We start from the raw sequence: 17,842 nt of genomic DNA, 5'->3' as shown, positions 1-17,842 counted from the left end.
TACCCAAATCTGATACGAAACTACAATTATGTCGGTAATATCGCGAAACTGAGGTAACTTCTATCTATTGTCGAACACTAAAATGAATATTGGTGGCGGTAGTGCAGGAAAGTGTGGTCACGAAAGAGATACCAAGTTGCTCTGAATACTTCTTGTGTGTATCTACTTTAACCTGTACATACAGTCGTTATACGTTTCGGTGCTTTAAGAAAAAAAAAGCCTGACGCATAAAGAATACGTAATTTAAAATATGTTAAAAATATAATGATGAAACATATCCATCTCTAAGAATACTTTAAGGAATTTAGGATATTCTTAAAATGGTACGTAGGAAACTGACTGATAACCGATTGACATTTGCTCTGACTTGCATTATCATAAATAATTTTATAAAGGATTGACTTGCATTCGTACATAAACGGTCAATGATTTATTCCTTTTTTTTCTAATTGCAGTTAAGGAAATTTATTTCATGTGAAATGTTCTAGCAATTTTTAATCCCTACTAGGTTATATCATCATCAAAAGAAATACATTGACATATCTATATGCAAAATGTTACATCTTTCAGAAATATAAATTTATTTCTGAAAATATTATAACATTGTCATATATATGATACAAATGGATATGAACATGGAAAGTGATACATGCCGTGTATGTTGGACTAAATTTAAATTGAAGGATTTAAAATTTATTTTTGATGAAACAACTAATTTGGCACAGATAATAAATGAAACTTTACCAATTGAGGTATGTTAATTAACTAATTTCTATTAATTAAGTCTATGTGTCATTATATCTTCATTTTTGTTTGTAGGTCTTGCAAGATGATGAATTTAAATACATATGTTCAACCTGTCATAATAAAGTTACCAGTCATTATGAATTTATTCAAAGTATATCAACACATGCAAGAAAAAAAGAGATTGTTCCCTCCTTTGAAGTGAATAGGAATGAAAAATTGGAAAATGTGATAATTTCTAAACTGCACAGTGACATGATATGTATATGTCCAAATTGCAAAAAGGATTTAATACTCTTGCTAAAGAAAAATCCGGAAGACAGTAACTATGCATTTGAAATTACATTGGCTGTTGTAGACCATATACAAAAATCAGAAGAAATTGAACAATCACCCGAAAATGTAACAGAAAACGTAACTGTTGATGTTTCTACACAGAAATCGAATACAATGGATAAAGAGTATAAATTTATATTGAATTCTGATACTGTCAAAAATATGACGAATGTTGATAATCAAGATGCCAATAGTATACATATAGATTCGCCTAAAAATATCGACTATACGAAATCTTGCATTACATGGCAAAAATCTGATGCAAGTGAACACAAACTGATTAGAGGTACAAAAAGAAAATTTCAAGAAAGAGTTCCTACTGAAGCACCTGCTAAATCTTTTAAAGTGCAAAAACTAATACGATTAAATAAAGAGGAACAGAAATCTGAAAAATTAGATGATTATGATAAATTAAATTTATCTAGCTTTATAACATTCCATGTAAAAAACGAAGATGTGGACGATTATAAGGAAGTAGAAATTGAAGAGGAAGATAATACAGAAAGTATGATGGAGAAATTGGATAACAATCTTACTGAACTCCAAGAATCAGAAAAAAAATTAAATACAGAAGAACAAGATAACTCAAACAGTGAATATGACAGATTAAATACAATTGAATTGACAACATTTCAAACAGAAAATAATGAGGTGGAATATATCGTTAGTAATGTAGACATTATAGAAAATAACGATTCAACAGACGCAATAGAAATGATTGAAGATGATTCGAGTAATAATAAAAATTTAAAAAGTAATGTAAAACTGGTATGCGTCTTGTGTGGAGCCCGTTATATTTCGCAAATGAAGTACAGATTTCATATGGACAGGCACAGATTTAATAAAATGGATAAATGTATTTGTATAATATGTGATAAAGAGACTAAAAGTGAAAATTTATTATGGGAGCATTACCTCCATATGCACGAGAGCCCAATGCGATACATTTGCTTGATCTGCAATAAAACATTCACGACGAAGACAAATTTGAACGTGCATCAGAAAAGTTACGGACATTCCGGACACAAAAAAATTCTAAGCGTTGAAATGGATGAAGTTCTGAACGAACCGCAGAAGGTTGTAAAACGAAAGCAAAAATGTACAGTTTGCAGAAAACTAATGAAAGATGTCGATCCGAATAGCGATGTAAAAACGTGCGCTTCCTGCGAAGACTTTAACGCATACCTAATAGTCGATGGAAAAGCAAAAGTAATGTCGCAGCGACAGTATCACTGTGCGAAATGCCGCAAACATTTTATGCGCCAGGAGAGATTAGAATTCCACGAGATGCGACATAACGAAAACATGGATGAATTCAAATGTAGTTCATGCAGTAAAGAGTTCAGTGGAGAAAACGCTTTGTACGAGCACTATCTTTTTGTGCACAAAGGAGTTCGACCGCACGTTTGCGAAGTGTGCGGCAAATCGTTTCAGTTGAAGGCGCGATTGAAGGAACATCATCGAACGCACACGGGTGAGAAGCCTTATCAATGCGAAATATGTGGCCAGCGCTGTATGACAACGCACGCCCTGAAATTTCACAAGAAGTCTCACGTTTCTACGCGTCATATGTGCGAAATTTGCGGCAAATCGTTTCTCAAGAAGCAGAACTTGAATGAACATCTAGAGAAGCACTGGAAAAAAGACAGGAACATATCGCTACCGCAAATATTCACGTGCCCTATGTGCGACACCGAACTGCCGACCTTACGCATGCTGAAGCATCACATGATCGGATTTCACAATCTCGATCGTAAAGATCCCTTAATAACGAAGCAAATACCGCTATATGAATGCAACGACTGCCACGAGAAGTTCAAACACCAAATGACGCTAAAAGCGCATAAAGACAAAGTGCACGAGGGCAACGTCAAGCCTCGTGTATTTCAGTGCGACATATGCAAAGCCGAATATAAAGTCAAGCAGCTGCTACTGAATCACATTCAAAGTAAACATAGCGAAGAAAAGCGGTTCAAGTGTGCGCAATGTAATAAAAAATTTGCGGATATGAAATCCCTGTACGATCACGTTTTAGTGCACACTGGTAGAAAGCCCTTTACCTGCGAGTATTGCAACTTAAACTTCAGGCGAAAAATTGACCGAGACGCTCATCGCCGTGAACATACCAACACGCGGACCTACCGGTGCCCAGATTGCCCAAAAATATTCACCAGCTACATTAGTCGCACGAGGCATCGCAAGAAGGTACACGGAGACAACGAAACCGAATGTTCGGAATGCGGAAAAAAATTCGGCGACGTGGAGGAAATGAAAATTCACTTGAACGACCATCACAGTGAAAATACGTTGTAAATTTTGGAAATAGAATCTATTCAATGATGTAGTTATAAGTACGAAATGTATGTAAGATGTTCGGAACATAAAACCACTTATGAAATTAGATTAAAAGATCTACGGACGGTGCATATACTATATGACGTAATACGTATAATTATTGTTCATAAACAGCTGCGGCAATTAAATAGTTTATTTGACACTCTAGTAAATGATATAGTTTTTTCTCATATACATATAACACGTATAATAAAATTTTTTATGTAACACACGGTTAATCTTAACTTTAAGACGTTCCGCATCATGTTAATTTTGTTGTACGTTTCAATACAGATGTAAAAATGATATGGGAATATTGCTACATTGTATTATCTCCATGTATTTCTGAATAAATATACTTTTCTAAGTACACACCGGTGTGTCGTTTATTAAAATCCCTGACAATGCAGCGTGATCATCTTCATTCAAATTTAAATGGCTACGTGCGCGCGTCACGCAAGTTTAAAGACGTAGTGCAAAAATCAGATGGTCGACCCGTGGACAACCACAATTATGACGGATCCTGGATCGATGGAATATTTATTTCAGAATTGCGAAAACCACTGCGGCATAATGCGCGAAGGAAGTTCGAAAGAAACGCCCATGACTCGCCTATCAAAGCTTCAAAAATCAACGTGAAAAATCAGCGAGCGACGGAACTATTTTCTCGCGGAGTGATATCAACGAAAGATTCGTCCAGCGAGTCGATATTCGAAGGCAAACCGATCGTTTTTTTTTTTTTTTCTCTCGACCGCGGCTGGAAATGACGACGGAAACGACGTGAAAATTTACGTTCCTGCCATCGCGAGAGCTCGCCGAAAGAAGACGATTTTCCTAGAGATCTCGCCGTCGCCGAGAATTTCGCAAAGAGCAAAGGGGGTTTCGTGCAAGTCGCACACAAGCGCGTGCTCTCCGATTCGCAACGACCAGCACCGTTCATTGGACGAGACGTCGAGGTGGAAAGCAAGCGATTCGCGGCACGCACTCATACTTCTGTGTGATCGCGAGTATCTACACGCTGATACCGGCCGCGATTGTGTTCGACGCAGAGTCGTCGCGATTGTACGTAGAACCTAGCGCATCCTCCCTGAAAATTACCTCATCATGTGCCTTTAGTATTTATTTAAATCGTATTTATAAATCTTTATTAAAGATAAAAATGCCGATCACATTACGGCACAGAAATTCGCAAGGAAAGAATAATTATTATTCAGCTCATTTATCAGCAAACGTCGAGATGCAGCGATCGACTCGTCTGCTTCGTTAAAATTCGGAGTTTAGAAAAATTTACATGCTTAAGAATAAACGCGTGGAAGTCTTTAGGAAGCTATTGTGTCCTATGGACATCTGTATAACATATTTGAGATTCTTTTCTCCACGGGAGGCTTCGAGCAACGGTTCGAAAGAAAATCCGGGCACCCAAGACAATTCGGTACGGACGTGGTTACCGGGTACAGCAGGGCGCGGGCCGCGAGCAGAGGGGGACCGCGAGAGTTCGCACGCATATACCGGCAGCGTACATTGGCGCACGGCCAACAGCGAATTCGTTCGCCGGCTTTCAACAAGAACGCGTCGTCGCCGACATACACAGCGTGAGCGCCAACCTAACCGAGGGGGAGCACACATATAGATACAGCCGTTATTAATCCTACGGTCGTGGGCGAGTCGGTTTGTGGAAAATGGCCGGGGAAAAGCGCAGCCAGGATCGGGATGAGATCTCGCTCGCGAGGACGGTACTCGTCGACATCGAGGGCACCACCACGAGCATCAGCTTCGTCAAGGTAACGAGGGTCACAAAGACGGCGGAAGCTGCGGTGAGTGCCGTCCACGCAAAATCGAGCCGAGCCTCTGGGGTCCCGGCTCCATTCTGCGGGGAGCGGCCTCGCCACGGATCTCCTCGCGAAATTCCTTCCGCGGCATAATTTCACCCTTAATCACGCGAGCTCGCGGCTTCCCTCCCTCCCCGTTTCATCCCCCGGGAAGTCGGTCCGGGTCTCGGCGAGGAGTTTGCCTCGTCACGCGCACGTATATACGCGGTCGAATTCCACGCCGGGTTATTGTCCTCGAGGCGCTATTGGGGCGGTGTGCCGGCTCGAATCGCGAGTTTTCGGCCGACCATGAGCAGCCGCCGCCACCACCACTACCACTATCGGCCGCCGCCGCCACCACCGCCGTGTTTGCGAGATGGAAAGGAGATAAAGAGATCTCGAGCTAAGACGACCCGTTCGAATTTTCGGCCGCGGAGGATCGAACCCGTGATTCCCGAATGCTAATGACGATCGAAGGGGGTTGCGGGATAGCGGCCGGAAAACAAATGCTATGTTCTTTTTATAGACCTAGGTCGCGCTAGTATGTATGTATATTGACGCGACGCGGCGAGACGCCGCGAAACGCAGCCGGGTAACAACGAGACACGCGCGTGATCTTTCCCGACGGCGTGTTTCGCTGCCGACGGCGTTTGATCTCACGAATGCGGCTTGTTTCTCTTGCAGGAGACTCTCTTTCCCTACGTACGTCAGAACCTGAAGGATTACATTGAGACGAAGTGGGAGGACGACGAATTCAAGCAAGACTACGAAAAGTTGAAGGAACAGGTAAATAAGGGATTTTAATAGGTCGGCGGAGCAGGTAAATATGAAATTTCGATATGGGACGAAGATAACGACTAAGTGACGTTTGCCTTTGTTCGAAGTTGGGAAGAAAAATGCACAGTAAAAAAAAGCCCTTATATGCTTTCTTTTTTTTTAATATGTATATATATGTATATAGCTCAATGTTTTTAATTTTAAAAAATATGAAATAATTTTTATTATATAAAGAATTAATAGACTTATAGACAAGTTTTTGAATGAAATCTTTTATTTTATAATATTTAAAATGAATAATAGAATGTTACGTTAAGTTAGCAGTTATACTAGTAATACAAATAAAAATAAGAATCTACAATTAGTCATTTATCATGCTACAGATAATAATCAAATTTTATTCCCTTTTTCCCTTTCATCCTGCCAGTATTAAAAATAATATTCATTATAAATGTATAGGCGATTTTGCTTGTTTCAAAAAATTCCTTGAATTAAAATTGTGAAATAAATATAACATCTTATTTTTCAAAACTAATCTTAATTCTTTTATTAATTTCATAATTACTCATAGCTCATCAGTGCTCTTTTTTTAGGCAAAAAAAGACGAGGAAGATAAATTAGATGGCTTTGTAGCAATTAGAGGCGATAAGCCTGAAGAAGAAAAAAACGCGCTTTTGAAAAATGTTTTATGGCAAATGGATAACGATCGTAAGACAGGTGCACTGAAACAACTACAAGGACATATGTGGCGTGAAGCATACAAGGCAGGCACAGTTAAAGGACAGTAAGTCACTATCTTATTTTGCTCCACTTTGTTGTCATCTCTATCAAATAATTAAGTTGAATCTATATGAGCTATACTGTCTTTACAAAATATACATTTTTATTGAATTACAGTTTCACATGTGATATCACATAATTAAACATGTAAAGACATCTATAATTTCCTTTCAAAAAATTGCATATCATAAATAGTGAGATGAATAGTAGTACATGGGCTCACTTCAGTTGTCTTGTTGTATTCTTTACAATAAGATTTTATTCTATGCTTAAATTCTATACTCTTCTGCTTTTAATTTTAAATAAACTTGTAAACGTTTTGCAATCTAGGTATATTAAATGCATTAAAAACTTTTGTCCTCAACAGCTGATTTTAATTCCTTGAAACAGTACTAACAAAGTAAATTTGAATGTGAAAAATATAACAAATTTAATAAAAAATAAAAATTGTAAAACTTGATGAGGAAAATTAATGGTTGGCTTTAATATCAAGCTTTAATAAAATATATTTTGTTTAGCGTTTATGAAGATGTTCCTAAAGCTTTTGAATCATGGACAAGCAATGGCAAAAAGATATATGTCTATTCAAGTGGCAGTGTTGAGGCACAGAAGCTTCTTTTTGGACATTCTGTGCATGGTGATTTACTCAAGGTACTCGACATTAATACATTATACATCATGTGTAATACTGTGGACTTTAAAAAATATCTTGATAAATTTTAACAACTATATTTCGTCCTTTTTTTTTCTTTCTCTTTTTTAGTATTTTAGTGGTTTCTTTGACACAGAAGTAGGTGCAAAACAAGAAAGTAACAGCTATAAAAATATACTGAGTAAAATCGATGAAAAACCATCTGATGTTATTTTTCTCACTGATGTGGTAAAAGGTTCGTATGCTTGGTTTTTTTAATAAAAAAAATAAAAAAATATTGATTTAACTCGATCAAATAATTTTTTATGTCATTAATCAAATTAAAATACGTCCCTTTAATCAATAACAGAAGCTGCAGCTGCCAAAGAAGCAGGTTTATCTACAGTAATCGTAGTACGTGAGGGTAATGCTGCACTAACCGATGAAGAAAAAACTATATATACGACTATTAAATCTCTTTCGGATTTGGTGTTTCAAACATCTACAAAGCGACAAAAGTTAGAAACGGAAGATGACAAAGCTAAAGAAGGTACTACTGGTACTGACGAGTCAGCGGATACGCCTGAAGATGTAGAAATGTCCGATGTCAGCGAAAAAAAAGCCGAAAAAAACGATCCGAAAGAGGTAACTGAGTCTGCTGGAAAGGAATGTGTAAAGGATCAACCATCAAAAGATACTTCAATTTCTTCGGAACAAGTGAAAGAATCAATAACAGCCGAAAAAGATGTTTTAAATGTTACTGAACATGAGACGACAGAATCTGATGCCAAACTTAACGATGCTAAGGAGGATACAAGTTCCTCTGAAAGTGCAAAAATCTCCGCGAAAGATAACGCTGCAACGCTAGCCATAAAAGAAAATGATAAAAGCACTATAGCAGAAAAGACTGAAAAAGATTCAAATAAAATCACAACTGAAGTTACTGCCGATGATTCTATGAATGTTTCCGAGTCTGTACCAAAGTCTGAGACTATTACGTCTTCCGAGAAAAAGATTAAAGATTCTACAGACGTTGCAAAAGATGTACAGGCCGAAAGTGCTGATAAGATACAAACGACTGAAAGTGACGAAAAAGCAAACGGACCACAAACTAGTGACAAAAATATAGCGAACAAACCTGAAGAATGCTTGACAGCGAAAAAAGACGAAGTAAAAGAGGAATCAAAGAGTGTTTCAGATAAGCCTGAAAGCGAGAACATTTCGGCGAAGAACGAACAAGAAGTAACAAAGAAAGAGACTACTAATGTCACAGAAAATGGAGACACTGTAGAAACACCTGTGGAAAAAGCTGTAATATCAGAAACGGAAGCTACAGACGTAAGAAAAGAAACAACAGCCTCAACTGAGGTGTCCGCAGAATCTGAAAAAGTCGATGAAAAAATAGCACAAGGAACAGAAACGAAGACTGACACTGAGAATGAAACTGCAAAGCAGGAGACAATAAAAAAAGAGGAGACAGTGAAAGAAGATAATGTAGTGGATACGAAAGACAAAAATACAGTGGAAACGGAAAAGCAAAAACTCAACGGAACCACACAAAACGGAAATACAGATGTGCCAGTGTTGGACGACAAATTACATAGCAACGGACTGAACGAAGGGTCATCGAAGGAGACGACGAATGAAGACGCGGCAGCGCAAAACGGTGAGCCCGAGAGTTCGTCAGAAAATAGTGCGGAATCCATAAAAGTTAAAAAAGTCGTCGATTCTGCCGTAGCCGACGGTGCCGGAGAACCCGACGTTGTTCCTCCCGTAGTTGTAGCGGCGACGTCTTAACTTTGTTCTTATACAGTTTAAGAAGCCCTTCATGCATAACCCCAAACCATAAGTACTTATTCGCAGATATAAACTGATATTAATTGATCCCACGTACTTCATGTAAATCGTACTATGTCAAAAAAAACGTAACGCGCTACTTTAAGATGCAGTTCATAAAACTAACATTTGTTTCGGCGGCCCTATAACGAGAGAAAGATAGAAAAACTAATACGATACGAAAAAAAAAAAAAACGCTTCAAATTTTTAATTAATCTTGGACGTCACTACAGTTATGCATTTTACTTTTTTTGATGATTAACTTGTATCTGTTAACTATTTATGTTAACACGCTGCTTTCTTGTATCGTAAAAATCAGCTCTTGTCGTTAATTTTTTCACGTTTGACTTTCAGTTTTGCTTATCGTAATAATTTTTTTACAAGAAAAGACAAAGAATTGTTATAATTAAAGTTACAAAATTTCTTTGTAGTTGTAATTTCACACGTGATCGATTTAAAAAGTGATCAAACCAAAGTGTCATCTGCCGTAATCGTCTATTGTTCTTGAGAATTTTTTTTATCTTTAATATGACTACCCGATATGTCTTAATATCTTTTTTATACTGCCTAAACAGAATACATGGAAACTGATAGGATAGGTAATTTCAATAAAGTTAGCAGTACGTTAAAATATCGATTGTATCTGTGCCAAATGAATTTCAAGATTGGAAATCTTATTTCATGCTTTCAGTGCTTTTCGTCGTGATAATTTCATAAATGACATTAAAAGAGATCTGGTCGATGTTTTATTTTACTGCTGCAACCGTGAAACTATAAAAATAATTATTTTAAGACCGCCTTTAACAGTCGTTGTCTTGTAGATTATGTCATAGATCTTTGTTGCGCACAACATATTTAACTTTAACGAAATGAATGATAATTTCAATCGGACACATTTCAAGACTAATTGTAGATATAACGTACAATAAACTTCACTCAATTACGTTAGCTTTGCTCGCTGTTTTTGTTGCATAAGAACTTTTTTAATAGTAGGATTTTTTTGCATCGATACGCTTTCTGCCATCGTTTTGTCTGCCTAATATGGTTCGCGTAATGTAATTTTCTAACTTTTTTTTTTAAATGAATGTTGCAGTACAGAACCGTTAACTAATTAATGTCACGAAACGAAATTAAAGAGCCTAACAGAAGTGTACTTTAGTTTTTTGTACGCAATTTAGTTCGCCGCTTAATTTTAGAGGTGAATGGCCCGATATGGCTGCTCAAAGTGACCCAGTAATTAAAATTTTAAAAGGCCACGTAGCCAGTTTTGAATCCACTCTCTTCTAAGTTTAATCGTGTAATTTAGAAACATTCGCGGAAGAGCATATCGATTCGTAGATTTACTCTGTCATTCCTATAAATTAATATTGCGTTACGAAAGTCTACACACGCGAAATGCATTTATATTATCGCTTAACAGTTAATCTAATAGCGAATTTAATCACCCTCCGCACTAACGTGTTTCTAAAACTTTCGATGTGCGTTCTTGTGTGCTTTTATGTGAAATTGCTGAATAGAAAAGAAGTGGCAGAACCACTTTGCCGCTTTGTTTTAATAACTAGCTATTTAAATAACACAAGCGATAATGTAGATATATTATGTGAAGACTGTCACTCATTTTTGTGATGCTCAACAGTAATATTCTTAAAACATATGGAAACTATTAGAAAATAATGATAGTAGCGGCTAAAGTGAGATCGCACTTTCGGCAGATAATCAATTACTGTTACTTTTACTGATATTCATTATGCCCATTCCTGTTAAATTGACTGTGATTTAAGAATATTGATAGGCATAGGTTGCTCGAAACGATTCGTTGTTATCGGTATGCGAAAGCGATCGTCGTTCGTGATATTCCGTTGCGATTATAATTTTTATTCAGATTTAGTGTCCCGCGTCTAGTCGAAGTCAGTCAGAAATTAGAAGTGGCGGAGACTTCTATAGATCGATAGACGCTTTCGCGTTGTTTGCTTTACATTACGTTCGTCGACTATGCTAGGGAGACGCGATGAGACGAGGAACGCAACGTGTCTCGTACCGTCTTACATTAGCACGCACGTAACAGAACGAACACAGAACCAATACACGTGAACAAGCACGGTTTGATATTTTACAGCGTATACTCTATGTATGACAGACCTCGCATATTTTATTTAAGTCCGCCTCGAAGAGAACAGGTTCGATATTCGCGGAAGATTGTATTCTCGTCATTATATCATTCGAAGAGTAATCGAGACGAAAACGAACTCTCATGCTTTTAAACACGTTTACCGAAGCACCAATAGTCTAAGACCAGTGACCGAATCATTTTTCATATGTAAACGTACGATTGCACGGATAAGTGATTCGACAATTTCACTTATTCGTTCCGTCGTACGTATACGCGTTTTAATAGCACTTATAAAATCAATGTATGGAGTAACGAGAATGGCAAGTGTTATGTCCTATAATCGCACATACTGACTGAGGAATTAAGTACCGAGGAGAGAAAATGGAGGAATATTATCGCACACAAAAGCCAAAAAGCTGCCACGTGATTTACGACAAAAGTTTTAACCCCGAGGGTGAGCTCAAGATGTGCCCGAGGATCTTCCCGGCTGACTTTCACGACATCGCCCGAATCATCAATTTCATATCATTCATACTACTGGTTTGCGTCAATAGTCGAGAAGGCCAAAAGGCACATCTTGATCGCACGTTCGAGCACGAGCTCAATTACGCCGGTTACGTAATCTCTTGACATTCTCAATGCATTGGTCGTGCCAATAAACGTTTTATAGAATTGCCGAATAAATGAGGAAAGTGTTAAGATTTAATTTGTTAGCGAAAGTTTTTAAGTCGGATGTTGACTAAAGAAATTTATATTGAATAGCCAAAACCTAATGTAACACTGCCTCGTTGTTTACTATATGAAAACGGCTCGATTAAAGCCCATATCAATTTCTGCAATACTATTAAGATACGAATTGTATTTTATTCTAAGACGACACGTGCAGCGCGGTTCTATAATCTTACGATTTAACAATAGATTTACCAGTTGCGATCCTAACGAGAAATAGAAACGAAAGCCCTGTTACACATCGCGCCTTTGTAATCGCAGCTTGCAGAAAAACTGTCACCCACCCAAAGCACAAAGAAAATTACGAAACGATCGAACAAAAAATTTCAACGTAGGATTATTAACAGAAGTAACCTTATCATATTCATTAGCGATATTATTTGTAATTCATTGGCTATATTATCTGTAACACATCAATGTAATTGTAGGAGAGACGTAAGGACTTCATCGATACTTTTTAACTTTTAAGACTAGACATCCCCACAAGGGGAAAAGTGGAAATCAAATATCAATCAAATTTTTTTTTTCATGAAATTCGTTTTATGTATAAAGAAAAACTGGAGTGTAAAAAAAAACACCCCAGGTGCCTGCTGAAGGGTTAAATTTATTGTTTAAATATTTTTAATAAATAATTTTTTAATTTACAACGACTGATATTAATACAGTATTTTGAAGATGTATTTTTTATAAATTATTTTTCATAAATATTTGAATTTTATAAATGAATTCTGTATATGTAAGACACTAAAGTACTAATTAATTTTAATTTTAAAAATGTACAACTCAGAATATTTTTTAATACTTAGATCGATATTTGATTTCTACTCTATTGTTCCTAAGAGCCCATCGCATTTTCCTTTTCTAATATGTTTACAACGGATCATTTTATATTCTTTCTTTAAGGAAAAGTTCTAGTTTCGATTGTTATTCTTTTGTGATATTCTCATGAATATACATGTGTGTATACATTAGATTACGAAAGCACGAGTGGATATAGGTTGGTTTGATTTTTTTAATTTATATTGGATCGCGATACTTTTTAATCGCGCTATCGATGAATCCCTATATATGTTTACTGAATCATACAAGTCTCGAAAGGTATGCGTTGTACAGAACTAATCCGCAGATTCTGTTCTTTCTAAATTTTTACTGCATTCACAGAGCAAAATAAATGAATTTTGCAACTAGAATTACGACGTTTTTGTTTTTTTTTTCTTTATTTCATTCTCCCATGTAAACGTGTCATGTAACATGTATGTACGTGTACGAGTTTTTGAATCTAAAAGTTATGTATATTTAAGAAAGTGCGAACTGTATACGTATGCTAAACTTGATTAATAATCAATCGATTTATAAAAGAAGAAATTGTTCCTTTTTTTATATATATATATATAAAATATATATATCACTTTCTACCGAACCATTAATTTGTAATCGTGTAACGTCGGTAAAAATCTTAATCGAGATGCCAAACTCAGGATAACGAATTTTTAGTCGAAGAGAATGACTATATACAAAGTGCAGTTTACCTAATAGTATGTATGTATGTGTTGTTCTCGTACATACATATAATATATGTATTGTTCCCAAATCGTTATCAAGACTTATAAATTAAGCTTGTCCTAATGTTCGCGTTTATATTAAAATACCGAGCTGGAATTTAGCTGCACATTTCCGACATCATTTTCGGCACTTTCCTTTGTCTTTGCGCTCGATTATTAGAAAGGAGACGCTTTTTTATATTATAAACACTCCTTAGAAATAAATTTTTAAGATGAAGCGTTGCATGGTTTGTTAATGCTTACTCAGCATCTCCTTGCTAAAAATGGAAAGCAGAAAGAATAGGCGTCGACAACGAAATCGACTTGAAATATACGACTAAGTCCCAGCTGTATTATAGTACAATGGTACTGTATGGTAACTATCTTAAGATTCGACATCAACATTTTAATTTCAATTATGCACAGAACCGAAAAAGCAAATAACTAACCAAGGCTTGTGTTAATTCAGTCAAAATTGCGCTAAAAGTACTAGTTTTAAACAGAATTTATATGTATATTCGTATCATATAGCTGGCAATAAAAAGATAGGGTGCCTCATCAACTCTCGAATTAATAATTTCTTTTATAAATTAAATAATTACAATTTACAGTAAATATCATTTGCTGCAAATGTGTAATCTCTATTCTATTATATATCTTGATGGCTAGTTTTGAAATAACATATCCGTGGTGTAGCTTATTGTCAATGGAAATGAGAGGAAACGTACTAAAATCTACCCCTGGAATTTGTCTTATTAAAAATGTTATTAATTATTAATTCTAAAAGATATTGAATCCACGACATTTTTCTGATATCTGCCGAAACGATGAGCCATCCTAAGTATCACATTTAAAGAGCCTACACAAAGAAAAGCTATACTAGCGATGTTCCGAGGGGAAAAGAAGTTACAACAAATTAGAAGCCACGCGTACCGTAACTAGATTGATATAAGTTAAACATTGTTAGTCGATTGCAACTTTTCGGTCCTTTAACTCGTCCATTTTACTATCGCCCCCGTTAGTTCGTAACGTTAGATTAACTCATTAGATGTATCTTTATCGCAATACGATATAATAATAGTTATAGCAGCGTACTTTACGAATTATTATATGTTAATCAATACTTTTATTGCCCATGTTTAACCCGCCGATTTTATCAGTCGATAGGTCGTACACGAATAAAATATTTACAAGCCGATACAGATACTTCTGGTATGAAGTACAATAAGTTTTACTGAGTTTTACCAACGATTATTAATTTATCACGTGTAGATATTTTTTAAGCAATATTATTTAACCTCGAAATAGCAGTGGTTTATTTTTTTTTTTTTTATTGTTATATTGTTCAAAATCTACTGTATTCAGATAAAAACTATCTACTTTTAATTGAGACACATTTTTCATTGTTGGATTATCAGGTTCACATTTTACTAAGTTTCGCAATGTAATTGTATTGTAAGAGCAAAATGTATTGAATATTTGGTACTGGAAATACACGATTAAAAAATGTAAGCCTTTTTCTTTCATTCCATGACGCAATCATTATTATCTAATAAGATGTATGTATGTACATTTTATCATCTTTATGTTTGTACTTACAAAAATTTTTCTATGAAATTGGGACAATACTAATGAATGTCTAAATTATAATTTCAATGTATAAAAGGGGTAAAAATGATTAAAAATTACTTTTTTATTCTAAAAAAAAATATTTTATCAAAGCTACATAATTTCTGAAAAAGAAATAATTTATATTAATATTATTTTATAAAATTCAAAGTAGATAAAAATTTAATTTTCAATTATTGATTTAAATAACTAGAACATTAAAATTTGTTGATATTTAAAGTATATCCTGATATGAGAAAAAATACTTTATATGTTTTTCCATATTATTTTCTGTACTATTAAAATATAAAATAAAAAAAGGGGATGGGAGACGAAAATGTAATACAATTGCCATGAAATTAAATCGAAATTTTGCAAACCAACAATGAACAATGCATAGAAAAATTAATGTGACTCACCGATGATGTGATGGGGTAGCTCTTTTGTTGCCTGATGCCTCTCTGAGTCTGGTCCTCCTCTCAAATGGTTACACGTCCAAGGAACGCTGCATACACACACACTTTTGTCGTTGATGCTTCCTCTCGAGTCTGCTGAAAAATATAATTTTTATCTAATTAATTCATATGATTAGAAATCTGAAACTAAATACGATATAATCATCGCAAAATTAAATCAGCTTTTTACAATTAATAATGAACAATGATTTTAATATTTACCCAAGAGCTACCCCGACGTCGCCCGATGCTCCCTGAGCCTGGTCCTCCTCTCAGATGGTTACACGTCCAAGGAACACATGAATACTGCACACACACACACACTTTGGTCGTTGATGCTTCCTCTCGAGTCTGCTGAAAAATATAATTTTTATTTTAATAATCCATATAATTAAGAAACTGAAATGGGATGATATTTAAAGTATTATAATAGTGATACGGAAAAATAGTTTTTTTTTTTTTTTCATACAAAATTAAAAGAGAGGACAAGAGAAAATACAATATATAATCATCGCGAAATTAAATCAGTCTTTCCAACGAACAATGAGTAGAAGAATGAGGAGAGAATGAATATTATTTACCGAAGAATAATCCCGACGTCGCCCGATGCCACCCTGGGCCTGGTCCTCCTCTCAGTCATCCTCTCAGTCCTCTCATCCTCTTAGACGGTTGAATTTCCAAGGCACACGCATACGCGTATGGTACAGTCCACGCGTCCCCAGTTACAATCGCGTGAAATTACCTCAAAAATCTACGACGCAACCCTCGCGCGAAACTTTGTACGGCACTCCCGACGAAATAAAATCCCGCTAATACCGCGACGGAGTCGCCTAATAATCGCTCGTAACGGAACGCAAGATGGCGAAATAACTGAGGCAGTTTGAAAAGACCGACTTCACGCGCCGCTCGTGTACAGTCCATGTCAAGGCAGATACAGAGCGTTTGCTTCGGCGACGACGGCTTGTGTACGTGACCTTGGCGTGGTGTGCGTTGAGTCGCGCACGATGCCTTGCACATGTGTGTCGCGTAACGCCGGCAGTCGAAGACTGCGAGAGAAAGCGTTCCTCTGGCGACCAAGGACGGGAGAGGTAGTAGTAGAGAAGGAACGTACGCCAGCCGCCGTCGCCGCAACAAATACTTTACTTGCCTGTACCAGGCAACCGAATCGGCGTTATAACCGTCGCCGTTAGAGTACACCAAAGAGCAGATATGACATTTTTTTGCGACGACAGCGGCTACCGTACGTGATCCTAGGCGTCAGAGACAGGGGATGAAAGAACGGAGAGAAATAAGTCATCGGCAATCCGGCCGGCGCGGTATTACACATACATAAGAAACTCGACGTACACGACGCTAAAGTTACGTTCGCTAGCTACCGTATCTTGAGGCGAATAATTTCGAGTTCGAATCACAATCGTCAAACGCGCAGCTAAGACGGAATACAGTCTCTCATGAAATACGAAAGTCATTAATATACCTCGCGAAAATAGCTCGCTTCGAGACCTCTGCCGGTGCAGGCTTGCTTCGTGATCCCTCGATCGCGCGACGAGACTTCGATTGACCAAGTTAAAGCAATGTATTAGCCCACGCGGTGGCTTGAATCGTCGATACGTTATGAATACGATGTACGGGGTATACGTTTACCATTGTACGCAGTCAATTCGAGCTCTGCTTACCGCTCAAGTTTCGTCGGAATTTCAGCGCGGCCCGGGAGCGACTCACCTACGCCGCGGTACGAAGAACAATGACTCAAAGTAACGAACCAGACTGCGTGATTCGGAAAATGTCGCTACCTCTGAAGTCAAGAGCGTCAGTTATGTACTTTTACCTCTGCAATTAAAATATTAATTTTGAATAAACTTATTCTTTTAACCTTCTCACTTTATTGTTTTAATTTATTTTATTTTATTTCATACCCACATTAATTATTTCTTAAGTTTATAAAAAAAATTTTTTTAATAAATCAAGATTAATTTATATTGTTTTATTTACGTTATTAAATTAATTTTGATCTTGATTTATCTTATCTTTTACGTTTTGCGATCCTTGAAACTCCAAACTATCCTCTGTTTAACTGTAGAGCAGTATAAATTAATATATAATTTTTAGTTAAGTTGTATCACATATTTATAACAAATATAATTTATAAAAAT

The 17,842-nt window shown here is 36.4% G+C and overlaps 3 protein-coding genes across 6 annotated transcripts in view; 2 read left to right on the top strand and 1 right to left on the bottom strand.

The window, feature by feature from the left end:
- LOC139102966 (pancreatic triacylglycerol lipase-like) overlaps positions 1–17,443 on the bottom strand; it is a 195,239-nt gene extending 177,796 nt beyond the window's left edge. The window contains exons 1-3 of the transcript XR_011545807.1: positions 16,271–17,443; positions 15,912–16,043; positions 15,654–15,785 (exon numbers count right to left, since the gene is read on the bottom strand). The gene's annotated coding sequence lies outside the window, so the exon portion shown is untranslated. The remainder of the gene's footprint in view (positions 1–15,653; positions 15,786–15,911; positions 16,044–16,270) is intronic.
- Positions 80–4,090, top strand: LOC139102964 (zinc finger protein 675). Of its 4 annotated transcripts, none has more exons than XM_070657198.1 (3): positions 80–323; positions 571–752; positions 820–4,090. In XM_070657198.1, the coding sequence occupies exons 2-3, from the start codon at positions 615–617 to the stop codon at positions 3,391–3,393; spliced, it is 2,712 nt and encodes a 903-aa protein (XP_070513299.1). In that variant the 5' UTR covers positions 80–323; positions 571–614; the 3' UTR covers positions 3,394–4,090. The 4 variants fall into 4 exon arrangements, with proteins under 4 accessions (XP_070513299.1, XP_070513296.1, XP_070513298.1 ...); XM_070657195.1 differs by having other exon boundaries at positions 509–752; XM_070657197.1 differs by having other exon boundaries at positions 489–752.
- On the top strand, positions 4,929–13,275 carry Enoph (enolase-phosphatase E1). The gene is made up of 6 exons (XM_070657199.1): positions 4,929–5,195; positions 5,907–6,008; positions 6,593–6,783; positions 7,298–7,430; positions 7,543–7,666; positions 7,781–13,275. The coding sequence occupies exons 1-6, from the start codon at positions 5,094–5,096 to the stop codon at positions 9,205–9,207; spliced, it is 2,079 nt and encodes a 692-aa protein (XP_070513300.1). The 5' UTR covers positions 4,929–5,093; the 3' UTR covers positions 9,208–13,275.
- Positions 17,444–17,842: the final 399 nt, after the last annotated feature.

This window comes from Cardiocondyla obscurior, linkage group LG05, assembly GCF_019399895.1.
Source record: "Cardiocondyla obscurior isolate alpha-2009 linkage group LG05, Cobs3.1, whole genome shotgun sequence".
NCBI classification, from domain to species: domain Eukaryota; kingdom Metazoa; phylum Arthropoda; class Insecta; order Hymenoptera; family Formicidae; genus Cardiocondyla; species Cardiocondyla obscurior.
Note: the sequence above shows the minus strand (reverse complement) of the source record. Positions and strands in the feature narration are given on the sequence as shown.